Source organism: Didymosphaeria variabile, assembly GCF_027946475.1.
Source record: "Didymosphaeria variabile strain IMI 356815 chromosome Unknown scaffold_6, whole genome shotgun sequence".
Lineage (NCBI taxonomy): Eukaryota > Fungi > Ascomycota > Dothideomycetes > Pleosporales > Didymosphaeriaceae > Didymosphaeria > Didymosphaeria variabile.
The window spans coordinates 76,139-91,052 of record NW_026611625.1 but is presented as its reverse complement, the minus strand read 5'-3'; the positions used below and the strand labels follow the sequence as shown (position 1 = coordinate 91,052).

The 14,914-nt window shown below is 54.3% G+C and overlaps 6 protein-coding genes across 6 annotated transcripts; all 6 read right to left on the bottom strand.

Annotated features, from left to right (window-relative positions):
• Positions 1-440: 440 nt before the first annotated feature.
• On the bottom strand, positions 441-1,483 carry N0V89_007968 (uncharacterized protein; the record flags this gene model as incomplete). The annotated part of the gene is made up of 2 exons (XM_056216728.1): positions 441-986; positions 1,034-1,483. 2 exons carry the CDS (start codon positions 1,481-1,483, stop codon positions 441-443), a joined length of 996 nt encoding a protein of 331 aa, XP_056068284.1.
• Positions 1,484-2,307: 824 nt separating this feature from the next.
• N0V89_007967 (uncharacterized protein) lies at positions 2,308-3,603 on the bottom strand (the record flags this gene model as incomplete). The annotated part of the gene is made up of 1 exon (XM_056216727.1): positions 2,308-3,603. One exon carries the CDS (start codon positions 3,601-3,603, stop codon positions 2,308-2,310), a length of 1,296 nt encoding a protein of 431 aa, XP_056068283.1.
• A 1,259-nt stretch (positions 3,604-4,862) lies between these two features.
• N0V89_007966 (uncharacterized protein) lies at positions 4,863-6,506 on the bottom strand (the record flags this gene model as incomplete). Its single annotated transcript, XM_056216726.1, has 3 exons — positions 4,863-5,378; positions 5,459-6,384; positions 6,500-6,506. 3 exons carry the CDS (start codon positions 6,504-6,506, stop codon positions 4,863-4,865), a joined length of 1,449 nt encoding a protein of 482 aa, XP_056068282.1.
• Positions 6,507-8,913: 2,407 nt separating this feature from the next.
• Positions 8,914-9,978, bottom strand: N0V89_007965 (uncharacterized protein; the record flags this gene model as incomplete). Its single annotated transcript, XM_056216725.1, has 2 exons — positions 8,914-9,764; positions 9,834-9,978. 2 exons carry the CDS (start codon positions 9,976-9,978, stop codon positions 8,914-8,916), a joined length of 996 nt encoding a protein of 331 aa, XP_056068281.1.
• Positions 9,979-11,461: 1,483 nt separating this feature from the next.
• Positions 11,462-12,560, bottom strand: N0V89_007964 (uncharacterized protein; the record flags this gene model as incomplete). Its single annotated transcript, XM_056216724.1, has 2 exons — positions 11,462-12,461; positions 12,514-12,560. 2 exons carry the CDS (start codon positions 12,558-12,560, stop codon positions 11,462-11,464), a joined length of 1,047 nt encoding a protein of 348 aa, XP_056068280.1.
• A 394-nt stretch (positions 12,561-12,954) lies between these two features.
• N0V89_007963 (uncharacterized protein) lies at positions 12,955-14,385 on the bottom strand (the record flags this gene model as incomplete). The annotated part of the gene is made up of 1 exon (XM_056216723.1): positions 12,955-14,385. The coding sequence occupies one exon, from the start codon at positions 14,383-14,385 to the stop codon at positions 12,955-12,957; it is 1,431 nt and encodes a 476-aa protein (XP_056068279.1).
• Between the last annotated feature and the right edge of the window lie 529 nt (positions 14,386-14,914).

Below are 14,914 nucleotides of genomic sequence, written 5' to 3'. Positions count from 1 at the left end.
CGGGTATATATATATATTCTTCTAACTTAATCGACGTTTACATACGTAGGCCACGGCGTGCCGTAAAGGACACAGAGCTAGCTGTTTGTGCTAGAGTGTATGCCTTGTCGTGCTCCGGCGTGCGATGGGCCGCTGTAACTGTAGAGCGGAGATACCTGACGCAGACGTGCTGACGAGCGTCCAAGTCCAATCGGACTGGCTTGCTGTGCCGACTGGCTGTGCCAGACCCATCAAGCTCTGGTCTCAAAGCTGTGAAAGCGTCGAGGCTGACGCTTCGGGCACGCGGCCAGTGCGTGCTGCTGTTGCGGTCGCGAGTCAAGTGGTGCCGAATACTTCACGTGTCGAGCGCGAGCACGTGACACACTGCCTCTGTGTGCCATGCACAACTGACCCAGCACCCAGCTTCCTTCAAGATAAACTGCTGGAACCAGTGTCCAAGCTCACTCAAGCCCATCGTACCCGCGGAAATCCTCGCAGTCCAGGTAATTATTCTCGATAAACGCCGTATCCATGCGCAACCCATACACACCCCTCCACTCCTGCTCTTCTTCAAAAGGATGGATGTTAGCGCGCACAGTGCCCTTGACGCGCTCAATCCCATTCGGCGCAGTCGTCAGAGAAGTGTTAAACAATCGAATCATATTGTCGCATGTCTTTCCGTCGGCAAAAGTCGGCTGGTTAGTGAAGTTCTTGAAGAACGACAGGGGGAAAAGGTCTTCCTCGGTTGGGGAGAACAACGTGGTGAGAGAGGCTCTGTCGTCAAGGCTGTGCGCGCTGAAGGACGTGGTGCCCTTCTTCGCCATTGGAACCGCGCGGTAGGCATCGCAGCTGGGCTCGAAGGAGGCGGGGAAGACGTTGGTGCCATAATCTGCGGCGCCTTTGAGGGCGATCTCGTGGCCTGCGCTCATGATCAGGGAGGGTGCCCATTTGAAGGAGGTGTGGTTGTCGTTTAGTAGGTCGACGAAGGGGAATTCGATGCCGGTGCGCTGGGACTGTCAGCTTTCCATTGCGATTGTACTAGAACTTTGCTTACGGTGAAGTCGTCGATCTTGTAGCCAAAAGCTTGGACTTCGTGATCATGAAGTGCCTGGACAATGGCCGGGTACATTCCACGAGGAAAGTTGGGAAGCAACGCTCTGTAGGCGTGTTCCAAGATGCCATACTGAGGAGGAATGAGCTGTCTCGCAAGCTTCAAAGAAATCGGTATGACCGCTACAGTTCCGTTAAGAGTACCGGTAGCGTTGTTCGGGTATAACGATGCTATTGGATTGGGCTGGTCCACAGTGGTGCACACGCCCATCGCTATCTGTTCCGGCGCTCCAAAGTACGTCGACGCCCCATACCGCAGGAAGAGCAACGAGACAAAGGTGAAAAGAAAGTACTGCAAGTTCGACGGCTTCGAATGCATCTTGGGATGCTGGACGGTAAGGAAAGCCACAACGGGACTCGAAAGAAGCGCAACGTCGATGTAGGTACTCCACATGGTGAGGATTCAGTGGCTCTTCCGAATCATCAAATGGGAAAGAGGTAGACAGGTACGCCGCAAGACGTGCCAATCGCCCATATAAGAGGGGTCAACTGGTACACCAAGATTCATCGGAAACGCTCCCAGCCGGCGCACGGGCCCGCAGGTTTGGACGCCTCCTCTCCGAAGACGAGATGTTCCTTGAGCGGAAGGCGCTAGGCCGACACGATTCGCGTATGTTCGCGCCTCCGAGGACTTCACTGACCGCTCCGTGAGCGTGCGCGCGTTTGGCGTGGAAGGTAGTGTTCCGAAGTGCGATCTGTCGCCGTGACATGTGTGGTTGGAAGCGTCTGCGTTGGCGGCGGGAACGCGATGCGCCGAGACGCAGATGGATGCAAGATGCATCGTTCTCGAGTGCGACTGCCTGCTGGGAGGGGCACTGACGACGCCAGCGTCTATTGTTGCCGTCGGATCTGAGAGAGGCAGACGGCGTGTCAAGCATAGTCTCAGGTGCTGCATGACATGGCTCGTGCGCACAAGGCTCCATTGGCCCACATGAATCAAGCCTCACGGTCGCGCGCATCTTTGACCATCACAAGGCCATCGGTGCACACTGCAAGGCCAACCATGTGCCATTGTTGGAGTTATGAACGTTATCATTGAGATCTACAGGCGACACGCAGTCTATCACCATGTACGTAAATCGTCCAATGGGCAGTCGCATCAAGCGAAACTAACCCCACGCCTCCCGGTAACCTCTGTTCCCGAACTCGGTTCACCATTAACCTTCCAAAGGCTCCGTAGCGCAATAAACGACCAGCAAGAAATGGGTATCATCAACTTCAAACGCTAGAATGCCTCTCCTTTAGTAGTTCCTCGACTTTGCTGTCGTCCATCTTGTCAACCTCCTCTTCCAGCGTCTGCGGCTTCTCGAAAGAGTTACTGTTTCGTTGTGGCGAGCTTGACTTCCGTGAGGCAGCGGTAGAAGTGCTTGCGGCTCTGCCGAAACCTAACGCAGCGAAGCCGGAATAAATTGAATTCGCAAGTGTGACGGCTGCAGTAGGTCTGTCTTGTCTTGTCTCGCGCTCGTACTCAGTGTCAGAGGTCGCCGCCGACGAGGATCGCGATCTTGAAGATGGTGTCGTCTCGTAAGATGATGTTGTGTCGGATCTTCCCCTTCCCAGTCGATCCAATTCTTCGCGTTCGGCTTCGGTAGGGACTGCTTGTGTTCCTTCCTGCTTCTGCTCGGCCCCTTCCAAAGTATCTTCGAGCTTCTGACCAAACAGCAGTGTGAAGATGACAACAAAGAGCACCTCATCCGTGCTACGATTCTTCAAAACATATCTGAGCTGATGCGTCTTGTCGTCAATGTACCTGACAACCGATATGGAGAATCCAGGTATCCTCAACGCAAAGTTGGCGAAATCGAGATACGGATTGAAAAAATCGGCTTGGTACATGCGCCCAGCTTCAAAGGTGAATTGCTCCAAGTTCTTCTGGTCTAGGAAGTGCTTCCGTCGCTTGGAAGTCTTCGCTGGGATGTGACCATCTGCGCGAATTCGCTGCCCGCTGCCATCGGCACCCTCTTCAATAACTCCTTTCGCATCGGCTTCATGGATCCTCAGCTGCTCTTCTGCAGATACATCTGACGTATGTTCGCCGATTCTGAACGCGAAGAAAGAACTCAATGCAGGGCCGTACAAATACGGCTTGTGGGAGTACGGATCCGAATAGATACCAGGATCCAGTATTGTTGTAACGATCTTCATCGCATACCGAAAGCCGGGTGGCAGCCTGTCTTTGATGCTGTGGTCGAAGTCGAAACCCGTGACCAAGTCACTCCCTTTGATGTCGCGTTTTGGAACGAATGAAAAGCCTATTGAATAGCGATCTGAGGTGTGCAGGGGATGTTGGAAGTAGTCGGATGTCTGGGGCGAGTTGTGAGGTAAGCCATTGTAGTCCTTTACTCGTATTCTAAGCCAGCAGGTCATGAGGTCGTTTTCGATTACGTGTGGCTCCTCGCTGTTCACTGCGACTTCCTTGTGTGTTGAGGTATCATACGAGGGTCCTGCTGTTACTTGCAAGCGGTACTTGTCGCGAGCGGCTGGGTCTACCACGCCGGCCTCTGAGCGTCCCATCGTGACGTTGCTGTACTGTTGTCGATCAAGTTGCAGAGACAAGCGAACAATGCTGAATGAAAGATGGGAATGATGCGGCAATATCAATGTTGCTGGCACGTGAAAGTCGATGTATGAGGATGGAGCTGCTGGGGCGTCAAGTACTGAGGGTGAAACTGCTGTCAGTCGGTGATCAGATGCAGGCGATACAAGCTCATATGCCAAGCGCAGGTGCGTTGGGCGCCACAAAGCCCTCAACAGAAACACGGCTTGACGCGTCTCCAGTTTCGGTCATCGAGGATGCATGACGACACCCTCGGTGTTTCGGCCAATCACCGTGCGCCTCTGCTATCGATAGCACGCCGCAAGCGTCGCTAGAAGCTGCGCCCAAAGGGGCAGTGCAGTTGACGACGACAACTACACGTACAAAAATGGACTCATCTAGGGCCCAGGCGCTCTTTCAGGAAGTGGATAAGTTACGCGGTGCCTCCCCACGGCTGTCCTTCTATCTGGTGAGATTACGACGCGACAATATGAGGCCGATCCCAATCCGGCACTCAGTCGAATAAACATCTTTCACATGACAAAACAAACCAAGATGCGTCACCGAAAAGACTCTGCGCCTGCGTCTAGTCTTGCCTGTTGCATAATGCGCACATCGAAGCTCGGAAAGAGAAGATTTTGGAGTAGAAACCGGACCACTACCCACGCTCCCATACGCGCATCGCACAGAACCCGTAGTCACTTTCGGACTCCTAACTTAGTTGCGACTCCTACTCGTGGCGGCACGGGAAGTCGTGCTGGGTTCCATCGAGAACATCAACAGAAGGTGCCAGATACAGTATGACCAACTTCAGCGACTAGCCGATGCGCTCCAATATGAGGTCCTCTGATCCCAGGCAACGAAGCTCGATACCGTGTTCTTTCATTACCGGGAAAACTTTCTTTACCGGGGAAAGATACCGCTCCGCCCGGATTCTGTGGGTTAGGAACAACCTTCGTATATCGGGCCTACCATCACCTATCATCATCCTATCGCGGAACACGTACGGCCGAACTGGAAGGGAAAGGTCCACACGGCAACAGCTGGGAACATAGTTGAAGGCCCTCCGCTACCGCCGTGTCCCCCATACCGCGAGCCCCACGAAAAGTAATGCGGAGAACATGTTGTCTTCGTGCGTACTACTCTACAGACAACAACAGCAGAAACCAGCGCGGCGACCACATTAGTAATTCACACGGTAGTATATACACAACCCCTCTTAGCCGCCTCAACCTTCCTACACCTTCTCCTTATGCTCAGCCACCATCTCCCTCTTAATCTCTCCATCCATCTCCCTCCTCTCCTCCTCACTCGCATCCGTCAACCGCACCACTACCCTCTCGCCAAACAGCTCCGCCAGCTCCTCCAAACTCTTGCCCTTCGTCTCAGGATACATAAAGTAGATAACCACCACAGACACCAGCGTCAAGCACGCGAAGATGATGAAATACCGATAGCCGATGGACGCGATGGCAGTCGCGCCGGGGGTGACGAAGGTGATGCACGCGATGAAGTAGGTTGTGGTAGCGAGGGCGACGCCCGAGGAGCGGATGTTGGTGGGGAGGATCTCGGCGCTGTAGATGAAGGACGCGGCGTCGATGAAGAGGCCGTAGAAGAAGACGAACATCATGATGGCTACGATGGCGACTTTTTGGCCAGCGAGGGATGGGCTGGGCGTGTCGACGTAGGCGCCGACCATGGCGGCTTCGATGGCGACGCAGAGGAGGCAGCCGGTGAAGCCTGTTAGGAGAGCCTAGGTCGGTCAGTCAATCAGTCAGTCAGTCAGTCAGTCAATTGAAGACCGTGCAGTGGGCTTGAAAGGCATGAACGTACAAAGCGTCGACCCGTCTTGTCGATGGTCAATAAGGAAAACAAATTCCCCAGCGCGCCGATCAGCGTGTAGATGCAGTACATCAGCAACGGCAGATACCCCGTCAACCCCAGATTCCCGTAGATGATGACAGAGTAGTAGTTTATGACCAGCCCCCCCGTCGCATTCGCAGCATACTGCACGAAGCAGCTCAAAAACGCTCTCTTCCGATACGACGGCGTGCGAAAGATAGCCATGTACCCGCTGGCGTTCTGGGCCTCGAACTCAATCTGCTTCTTCATCTGGTAGAACTCCTCGTGTGCGGCGACGTCGTCGATGTCAGCGGGGTCGTTGTGCAGCCGCGATAGGATGGCCCAGGCTTCTTCGTGCCGACCCTGCGTGATGAGCCAGCGGGGGGACTCGGGGATCCAGAAACAGCCGATGAGCAGGATCAACGGGGGGATGCATGTGAAAGCCAACGGGCCCCGCCAGCCAAAGGTCAAGTTGGACGAGAAGAAGCAGCCGAAGCCGACCCAGGCTGATATATTGTACCCAGACACCAAGAAGAATCCATGGAGGCCGGTTAACATCCCTCGTTTCGATGGCGTGGATGCTTCACTCAGGTAGATAGGAACGAGCGTTGCTAGAGCGCCTAGCCCGCTCCCTTGCAGTATTCTCACTACGATTAACATGGCGACGTGCACGCTACCTGCTGTCAAGGCGCCGCCGACGATGGAAATGAGTGCTGCGCCGAAGAGCGACCATTTCCGACCGATTCTTTGTGCGGTAGGGCCGCTGAAGAGACCGCCCAGGCAGGCGCCAAAGAAGAAGAGAGCGTTTACGGCGCCGATGATGGAGTTGGTGTAGGAGGCGCCGGGGCCCGTTGTACTGAGATTGAAGTATGCGAAGAAACCGGGTTGGCCTATGCTGGTGGCGAAGGAGGCGAAGCCTGCATTACATGGTCAGGAATTGGGCCATGTTAGGGAGAGTATGGCTACCGAATCCATAAGTGAAGCTTCCAACAGCAACGATCAGTCCCACCGCCACGTTATAGCCACTGGTACGCGTCATAATGCTCGTAGAGGCACTTGATACTATAAGGTGAGATCTAGCAGCATGCTGTCACTGCACTGATAAGCCTTGATATACAGCTGTTGCGGCAGCTTGCAAGCTACGTCGAGACCATTGCGACCAACCAGGTGTATTGGAACCGCGGGATGATCACCCTTCGAAGCGGGGGTCGGCGCATTAGTTCGACATCCCCATGGGGTATTGCAGCTAGTGCAGCATGTAGTTTCTATCAAACGCAGGATATCATACCTGGACGTGGGCGCCATGCGGGAGACGATATCCGAGGATGCGGAGAAGTCGCTTTGGAGACGTCGCTCGCGGGTCGGCAGTGACCCTGACCATTCTCCAATTGTCTTAAAAAAAACTCGAAGACAGCGAAAGAGACTGGTGGTATAGGGCATGCCAAGATGAAGATACGACGTTGATCTGTGTAGATGCGGGTATCCATCCGAGGGAGTGGTAGTACCGTGGGGGGAAAGCGCACTACACTAGTGTAGCTCAACGCGGTCTGGCGTTCCTGCGTGATGGCACAACCACACTGCACCATTGCATCCCACAAATCAAGGTCAATCTCAGAGCACTTCCTTCAAAGTTATGGGCAGCAGATCCACATCATTCGTTCCACGTTCTCACCTCCACTATCATGTCAGCGCGCGGAAACAGCTCCGCATACAAGAACAAGCTCAGTGAGAGGACGCTTGAGGAGATGCTTGGTCCTATACAAAAGCAAAGCATCGAAGAGATGATAGGAGCCAATAATAGTCATCGATTTCTGATGTCGGCCCACCTTGCAACCTGTACTCCAACGAATCTTAGAAAGCGTGATCCAGCCGTCGTCAACTTTAAGTGGCCGAACGATCCTAACTGGACACCTCTATCATAGCTACATGACGCTCTCTCACAAGACCACTCTTACAAATGAAATTTCATCAGTAAGCATCAACTATCGTCTGTGTCCTAAGTCAACGTCCTTGACGGAGCCATTGCAGAGGTGCGTGGTTCAGTGCTCGGGGTGCACCATTCACTACCGAAATTGCTAGACCAAGCAGACATCAAACTGGACCCATGTCGTGTTGGGATAATCGGCCGGTCCACAGGTGGACATGTCGCCTTGACGCGTGCCTGGACAACAAGAGCCTGGGATACAGCCCCCAAGGATTATCCAGTCTTTCTACGCGCCCAGACTTCGAATGCGAAGACATGGACGCTGACGGGAAATTTCTGGACTGAACAATCTTGATGCGTGACATCGAGGGCACTCCTGGCCAAACCGTTGACCAGTTATGACTCAACGGGAGACGTGGAAGCGAAATCCCTCGATGACGTGAGATTCGTGCGCCAGGTGACACGCGATCCGCTCTCGTGCTGTCCATGACCAAAGATGGCATTGGCCTCGCTCATCTTCGATGGCGTTCCTCCACCAACAGCGAGGGCGACACCGTCTTCAAACGGCCTGACTCTGCGAGCGTTGAATCAATCAGCCCTCGCGCAAGTGCGCAAGGAACTTTTGCACGCCAACATGCGTGGTTCATAGCAAAGCAGATAAAGTAGTGTCCCTAGACTCTGCAGACAGGTTCGTGTCTGCGCTCCGTGACGGCGTGTGGAACATAGATTCGTCAGACTAGAGGCTAGCTCGCACCCGCACGACCTTGTGTTACAGCCTGGATCGCGGCAATGCGACGAGGGGGAAAAGCCTGCGTCGACTACTTTCTGAAAGATTGCCGGCGTCACGGATTCGACTCACCGAGTGTCCTTTTCCGCGACTCTTGATCCGAAGCACGCGTGGATATCAAGGTGGTGATGAGCACATCCATCTTTGGAGCTGAGCCTTGCAGTGCGGGCGGTCGGTTCTAGATGTTCCCATCTCGCGGGCAATGTGATGGGATGGTGAAAGGTGAGGCCAGACCGGACGCAGCAGTCCCTAGTATGTAGATATAAACAATGCTGGTTTGGCGTGCATATCGTTCGAACCATTTATTCCTGCTAGCACATGCGTCCGCGCCTCCTATGCGTTCCTTCGCCGAAAGCCAAGCGCATATCTGGCTGCAAGACTGCTCACGGGGCGCACCCTCAACCAATATGAAGCAAAAGCGGAGTATGAAGACAGGGCAACCGCCTATCGATGGTATCCACTCTTACATGCTGCTAAATTGTTGGTATCTCTCGCTTCAAATAACTAGATGCGTCGATACATAAGCAGCGCTTCTCTCCCTTCTTTCTTCTATATCAAGAGGTCGACATCACTGTGCCGCCCGCTCGTCCAATATACCCTGATTACGTCGAAATGCCCAACCCAGTCCAGTCCAGCCCAGTTCTACAAACGCCATGCCATGCCATGCCATGCCCAAAAACGCCACGCCAATAAAAACGATACAGTGTGGTGTCTCACCCAGTCGCGAAGGACGCCCTACGTGCCCTCGCAGACCTTGGGGTCAACGGGCGACCCCTCGATCATCTTGCCGTCCTTGCACAGCCACGACCCGATGAAGAAGTGCTTGGTGAGCACGTCGGGATGGTCGTCTGAGATGTCGCCCAGGCTGCCGAACGCTATCTTGGGCATGACCAGCACGTCGCCGATGAGCATGGGGGTCTCCATGTGCGTCATCTCGTCGCCCGTGTGCGGCACCCCCGTCACGGTGGTGAAGTAGTCCATGAAGATCTTAGTGAAGGTCCAGGGCCCGGTCGTGCCCATGATGTCGGGGAAGGAGGCGCTCTCGCCGGCGTGGTGCGAGGCGACCAGCTTGCGGAGGTTCTTTTCCGTGAGATGCACGAGTTCTTCGATGATGGGGTGGCCTGGTTTGGCCATGAGGACGAACTGCGCGAGTTGGATGGAGTAGGGCTGGCCGTCCCAGATTTTGTTGTGGTTTTCGTCGCGCTCGACGCCGATTATGACGTTGACTTCGTCTTTGTATTGGTCTGGGATCCAGTTCTTTACGGGCTTGCGCGCTTTGACGTCGATGTCGGCCCAGACGCCGCCTTCCTTGAGGAGGATGAGGTAGCGCAGGTAGTCGGCCTTCATGACGGCGTTGTCCAGGCTGGTGAACAGGTCGGAGACGACCTTGGGGAAGTTATCGACGACGTAGGCGTCTTCGTTTGCGTCGGTGATGCGCTCGTAGCGGAACTCGGGGTTTATCTCGCGCCATTCGTGGCTGAGGCCTTCTGTGCGTGGGGTGGGATCCTCCGAGTCGTCTTTCCAGCTCTGCCACAGCTTGCGGGGCCACGTCGCGTTGGCGATTCCGTCCATCGAGGTACACGAGGCTGCGAACGGGTCAGCACTCTGTAGCGCTCCGCGCCGAAGCAAGGGCGAGCTGAGGGCCGCGAACTCACCATGGTACGGGGTGAACAACAAGGTCTCGTTGTGAATCTGATATACATGCGTAGACAGCAGGAAAAACGAGAATACGATCAGACAGCCGACGAGGAGGTACCGCCGCGACGAGGCAACATTAGATATGAAGGCAAGCGCAGACATTGTCGAGACGCGCAGGGTAAAGAATGTGAGAAGGGCAGGCAGGCTGCAGTCGCGCGAGGGGCCCAGCAGGTCTAGTAGTCTAGTTTGCACCGTCTCCCGCTTACGCTAGGAATCGCATCCTTGCCGCAATGGGGGCGCTGCGGTTGCGCCCCGTAATTTGCTTCTGGGCGCAACACACCGGCAGAATTTTCCCGCTGCGGCGAACATCCACTGCCCGGCGCAGAACAGGCATGTCGCGCTGCGATTCTGCACTTTGCGCTTAGAACTAGGTCCCAGACAGCGGAATGTCGGTCGGTCCGGGACCAGAGTCAGTCCGTTGCTTTCACCGCCCGCGCGACCGCCCTCGAAAAGGGGCTCCGCTGACCGCAGCCCGCGGGGACCTTTCGCTCGGTCTCCCGTTTTCAGCGCAGAGCCAAGAAAGGCTGAGTACGATGACATTCGTCCGGCATGCGGTCATGTCGCTAATCATGCCGCGCACCCGCGAATAGCGTCCAATGGTAAGACATGCCAAGCCCCAGCGGAAGACATGATGTATAAAGTAGTTTTGATACAAGCGCTGGATGGGAGAAGTCCTGGTGCAGAAACCTATCCTGCATGGATGTGATTGTGTTCCAGCTGCGACGTTGCACTGGGCACATCTGGCTGATACTCGTAGTAGGAAGCGTAGAACTATGGCCAAGGCCTGATACTCATCCCAGACTTGGTGTAATAGAGTGGGAAGACGTCCCTCCATTTCGACCACGCTCAGCATGGTTTCCAGTTTCAGTCAGTTCAGACTCCTTTGGCACCATGTAGAATTCGGAGGTGGAAGATGGAGAGGATGCGTACTTGATTGTCCGCTTTGAAAGACTAGATAAAAATGGCCGGCAGCAGCGTAGCTCGGCGGTTATAATTATCATTATCATGAAGGCCGAACGAGATATCTAAAGCTTTGATGATGCTGTGGGTGCGTGCAAAGCGGGTTAATGTATAAGTCGCCCTGCAATCTAGCTAGCCTCTGCGCACCTTCCTTTCCACTCGATAGGGGTCTGAACCGTCGAACTAGAAGACACATGCCTGCCTAAGTTCGAAATTCCGAAAAGCAAACTGTATGTATTGCTTTCATCAGATAGGTAAGTATCTTCCTGTTGTGAATGTCATCAACTTCAGTGGTAGCGTTGCTGTCAAGGTAAGTAGCTCTCCGGGACACTGTGGCCTTATGCACCGGCTCGGATGTCCCATGGTACACTTAGTCATATGACTATCCGGTCGAGCTGCGTACAGGCGAAACACAGAGCAGTAGGTGATACGCAACGCTCTCAGATGACGGGTCGCTACGGTTCGCGCGTATCTGCATCCTTGACCGTGTTTGCGTGGATGCTCAGCTATTAGGTTCCTCGACGATCGTAAAGTCGCTCCTGTGGGTAAGTGGCCAGCACCTGCGATTGTTCAATATCTCTTTGGCAGCATATCGAGTTTTGTCCCATGCCTGCACGCGAGTCAGTCATGCCCAATCTCGGGGAAGGCGACTCACCTCCTCAGCGTCGTAGAATTGCTTTCGCCATCCCTCTATCGTGAGATCCGATTTTTCAACTTCGATCGTGATATCTCCGTCCACAAGGACGAAAAGGCGGTATCCATCTTTCTGCAGCCTCTCAAGCCTCGGAAACAACTGACTGGCAGTGTGCAGGAAAGCGTGCTGTATTTGTTCCACACTAGCCTTGGGGTTCCTGAAATCTCTCTTCTTGATCGCGAGCCCAACCTTTGAAGTATTGCTCAACCTGGATATGTACCCCAGCTCAGCATCAAGATCGGTTCCATTCACCGTCGTCTTGAGATCGGCTTGCAAGGCAAAAGGGAAACGCCTATTATAACACCGATACGACAAGTCTATGATAACACATCGTATCCGATCTTCAACTGTGGTACCCCAGAAATCCCCGCAAAGGAACTTAGGTATGAGCTGAGATGTCTTAAACTCGAAAGTAGACATGCGCCACCACGCCTCTACAATCTCTTGCTGGAGATCCAGCCCGACAAAGCGCGCTTCAAAGCAATGGCCCGTATCTCGCCCGCTCCACGACTCCACAAGCGCTACTGGGTCAGCGGGCGTAGTGCTCAGCGCCTGCACATTCCAGTCTGTAATCGTGTGATGCACATCCTCACACAAGGCTTTGAATACCATGATGCGCAGCTCCCGGGGTAGTTTCCGTCGAACACAATCACACAACGCGCGACATTGAAAAGCCGCATATTTCGCCCAGTGTTCGCGCAGCTCAGCCTCGAGCTCCTCCACAGCTTCTGTGTTACGATTCTCGTCTGCTTCTAAGCTGTTGATCTGGGCGGCGACTTCTGTCCTTTTCTGCTGGGTGAGGGGTGCCGCTGCAGTGAAGCCGTCGAGATGATCATCTTTCCCGATATTGTTTGCGACATCGAAGAGCTCTAAGACTTTGGTTCTTAGAGAGCCAGATCGAAGATGGAGCGCAGCAATTTGTTGTCCGGTGCTGCGGAACATTAATTTGGTGATTGTATGACTCAGGGAGGAGCTCGCCCGACCTTCGAATGTAGGCCCAGTCGATGGTTGGTTCCTTTTCATCCGCCATGTTCTTGCGGGTGTAGCTTTGTGTGTAGAATTGGGCGTATGTATTGATATGGATTGGTGCCTGCAGCGTTCCTTCCCCAACGCAGCCTCCTGCGTCACTTCATCTTATCTCTTATCTCATCTCCGAGATGCTGCTAAAGTCCGACCAAGCAAAGACGGTACGAAGGACGCTGAACAACAATTGAATAGTTACGAGAAGATGTACAAGGTACGTACCACAAATAGTGTTGTCGTTTCAATCATTAATTTTACTTCTTCTCATGTATCATCTAGTTTCACGTGGTCCGCTACAGATGGAAGCCCGCCGCGATGTTAACTTTCTAGTTACGAGAGCGAAGAGTCACCTGCTATGCTTTCCAACATCTATGCAGGGCGCGTAAACATAAAGCCACCTCTTAAATCCTCCCAAACCGCTTCGCAAACCAGCTAATCCCGCCCAAGAACATAGTCACTCCACTCCACACAACCAAGCTCCCGTACCCCGTCCCAAACGCGCCTCCAGCCTTGCCCCGCCAACTATCAGCCTCAAGCAACACCTCACTCAACGGCCCACTAACTACTGATCCAATGCCCTTTCCCGCCGCAAACAGCGCGACTACCATGCCCGTGTCAACTCGGCTAACACCGTTCTCGTCCCTGCATCGCTCGCGGATGGCGAGGGTAATACCTGGCCATGTCGCTGTATAGCCTCCTGCGAAAGCGCCGTACATGATGGCAAAAACGTACAGCGGCGCGAGTGAAGTCGATAGGCCCCATACTAGGAGACACGCCACCGTTGCGCCAACAGAAGTGATCATGATAGCGGTGTTGATCTCCACGCGGTCGACAAGTGCACCAACCGCGATGGTACCAACGACGGCTGCGGCGTTGATCAGCGAGATGGTAAGCGAAGACGCTTCGTTGGATAGTCCGATGGCCTTCGCATAGGAGGGGAGGTAAATGGAGGGAATGAAGTAGCCAAGGCCTTGGATGACGTTTCCAGTCATGAGAACGCAGAACATGCCTGTCTTGCAGAAGTTAAGATCGAGGCGACGACGTAGTCTGACGCCCACAGCGGGTCGTTGCACGGGCAGACGCCCCTTGAGGAAGATGAGACAGGGAAAAAGCAAGATGGCGGAGATGATGGCCCAGACGCGGAGGGCGGTGCGGAAGCCGTAATCTTCCAAGAGCCAGGTCATAAGGAGCGGGACGAGCATGCCGCTGGTGCCAGTGCCCGCCCACATGATACCGAAAGCAAGGCCTTTGCGCCGAATGAACCATTCGTCCAGGTAGACGATAGATGGAAGGTAAAGAAGACTTCCTCCGATCCCATAGAGCACACCTTGCGTGAGGATAAGCTGCCAGACGCTGTTCGCGCAGGACGCGCAGACCAGCCCCAGCAACAGGAGAGAGAGCCCGACCGCACTGAAGCCTCGTACACGGTGGGGAAAGGTACTTGTGAAGCCTATGACCAGTGGTGAAGCGAAGTACATGATACCCGTTGCTGTGGTACCGATTGCAGCAATGCCTTTTGAGTCATCCTTGAACAACTCCGCGCTAGCGTAGTACTTTTGGAAGACACCAAAGGCAAAAGGGAAGCCCCAGACGGTGGCCTCGAGCAGGAAGCATACGGCAAGAAAGGTCCACGCCTGGCGACCGCTATCAGCGGGAGGAAGAGCAGCAGCCTCCTGGCCATGAGGTTCGAAGTCGAGGTTTCCCTGGAATCGCTCGTGTGTGATAGGCTCGAGCTCGTGTTCTTCCATGTTATTAGACATTGAGAACTTGAAACAATCGTGCGGGATGTCGGTCCTGAGATAGAAAGGTGTGGAGGATTTGGCGGTTGGCATTGCGATTTTTTGAGTCGGAATCGGACCATTGCGGGGTTCGGACTGGGGTTATGCTTCGTACATGATTACCTATGGTAGTTAGAGTGAAATTCTGCCGATGACTGGCATTGCAGTACTCCGGCCGAGGACCATGGTGTTGGAATGTTCACAGTGTGTGGTCGACCATGCTGCCCGTCTCAGAGTGCCTCAGGCTTGAATGGTACCACTATCGACAAGCGTGGGCGCGGTTCTAGGTTCAAGGTATCTACAAGCAATGCCAATGGCGTCGTCAGCCCAGACAGACGCCAGCCGCGTCTCGAGACCGCGAAACGACACAAAACAGTTGTCGATGCGGTGCCAAGCTGATAATGGTCGGAAAGATGCGATTTGGCCCATGGCACGGCGTGCAACAAGTTGTCAGTGCGAAGATCTGCTAGCTGCAGCGAAGCCGACAATGACAGGAAGGCTGCAAGCACGAAATCAGATCGACACTGCAGGTCCAGCGGTTTTCGCGCCGTCTGTCGGAGCATTCAACCCCAGCTTATAGATA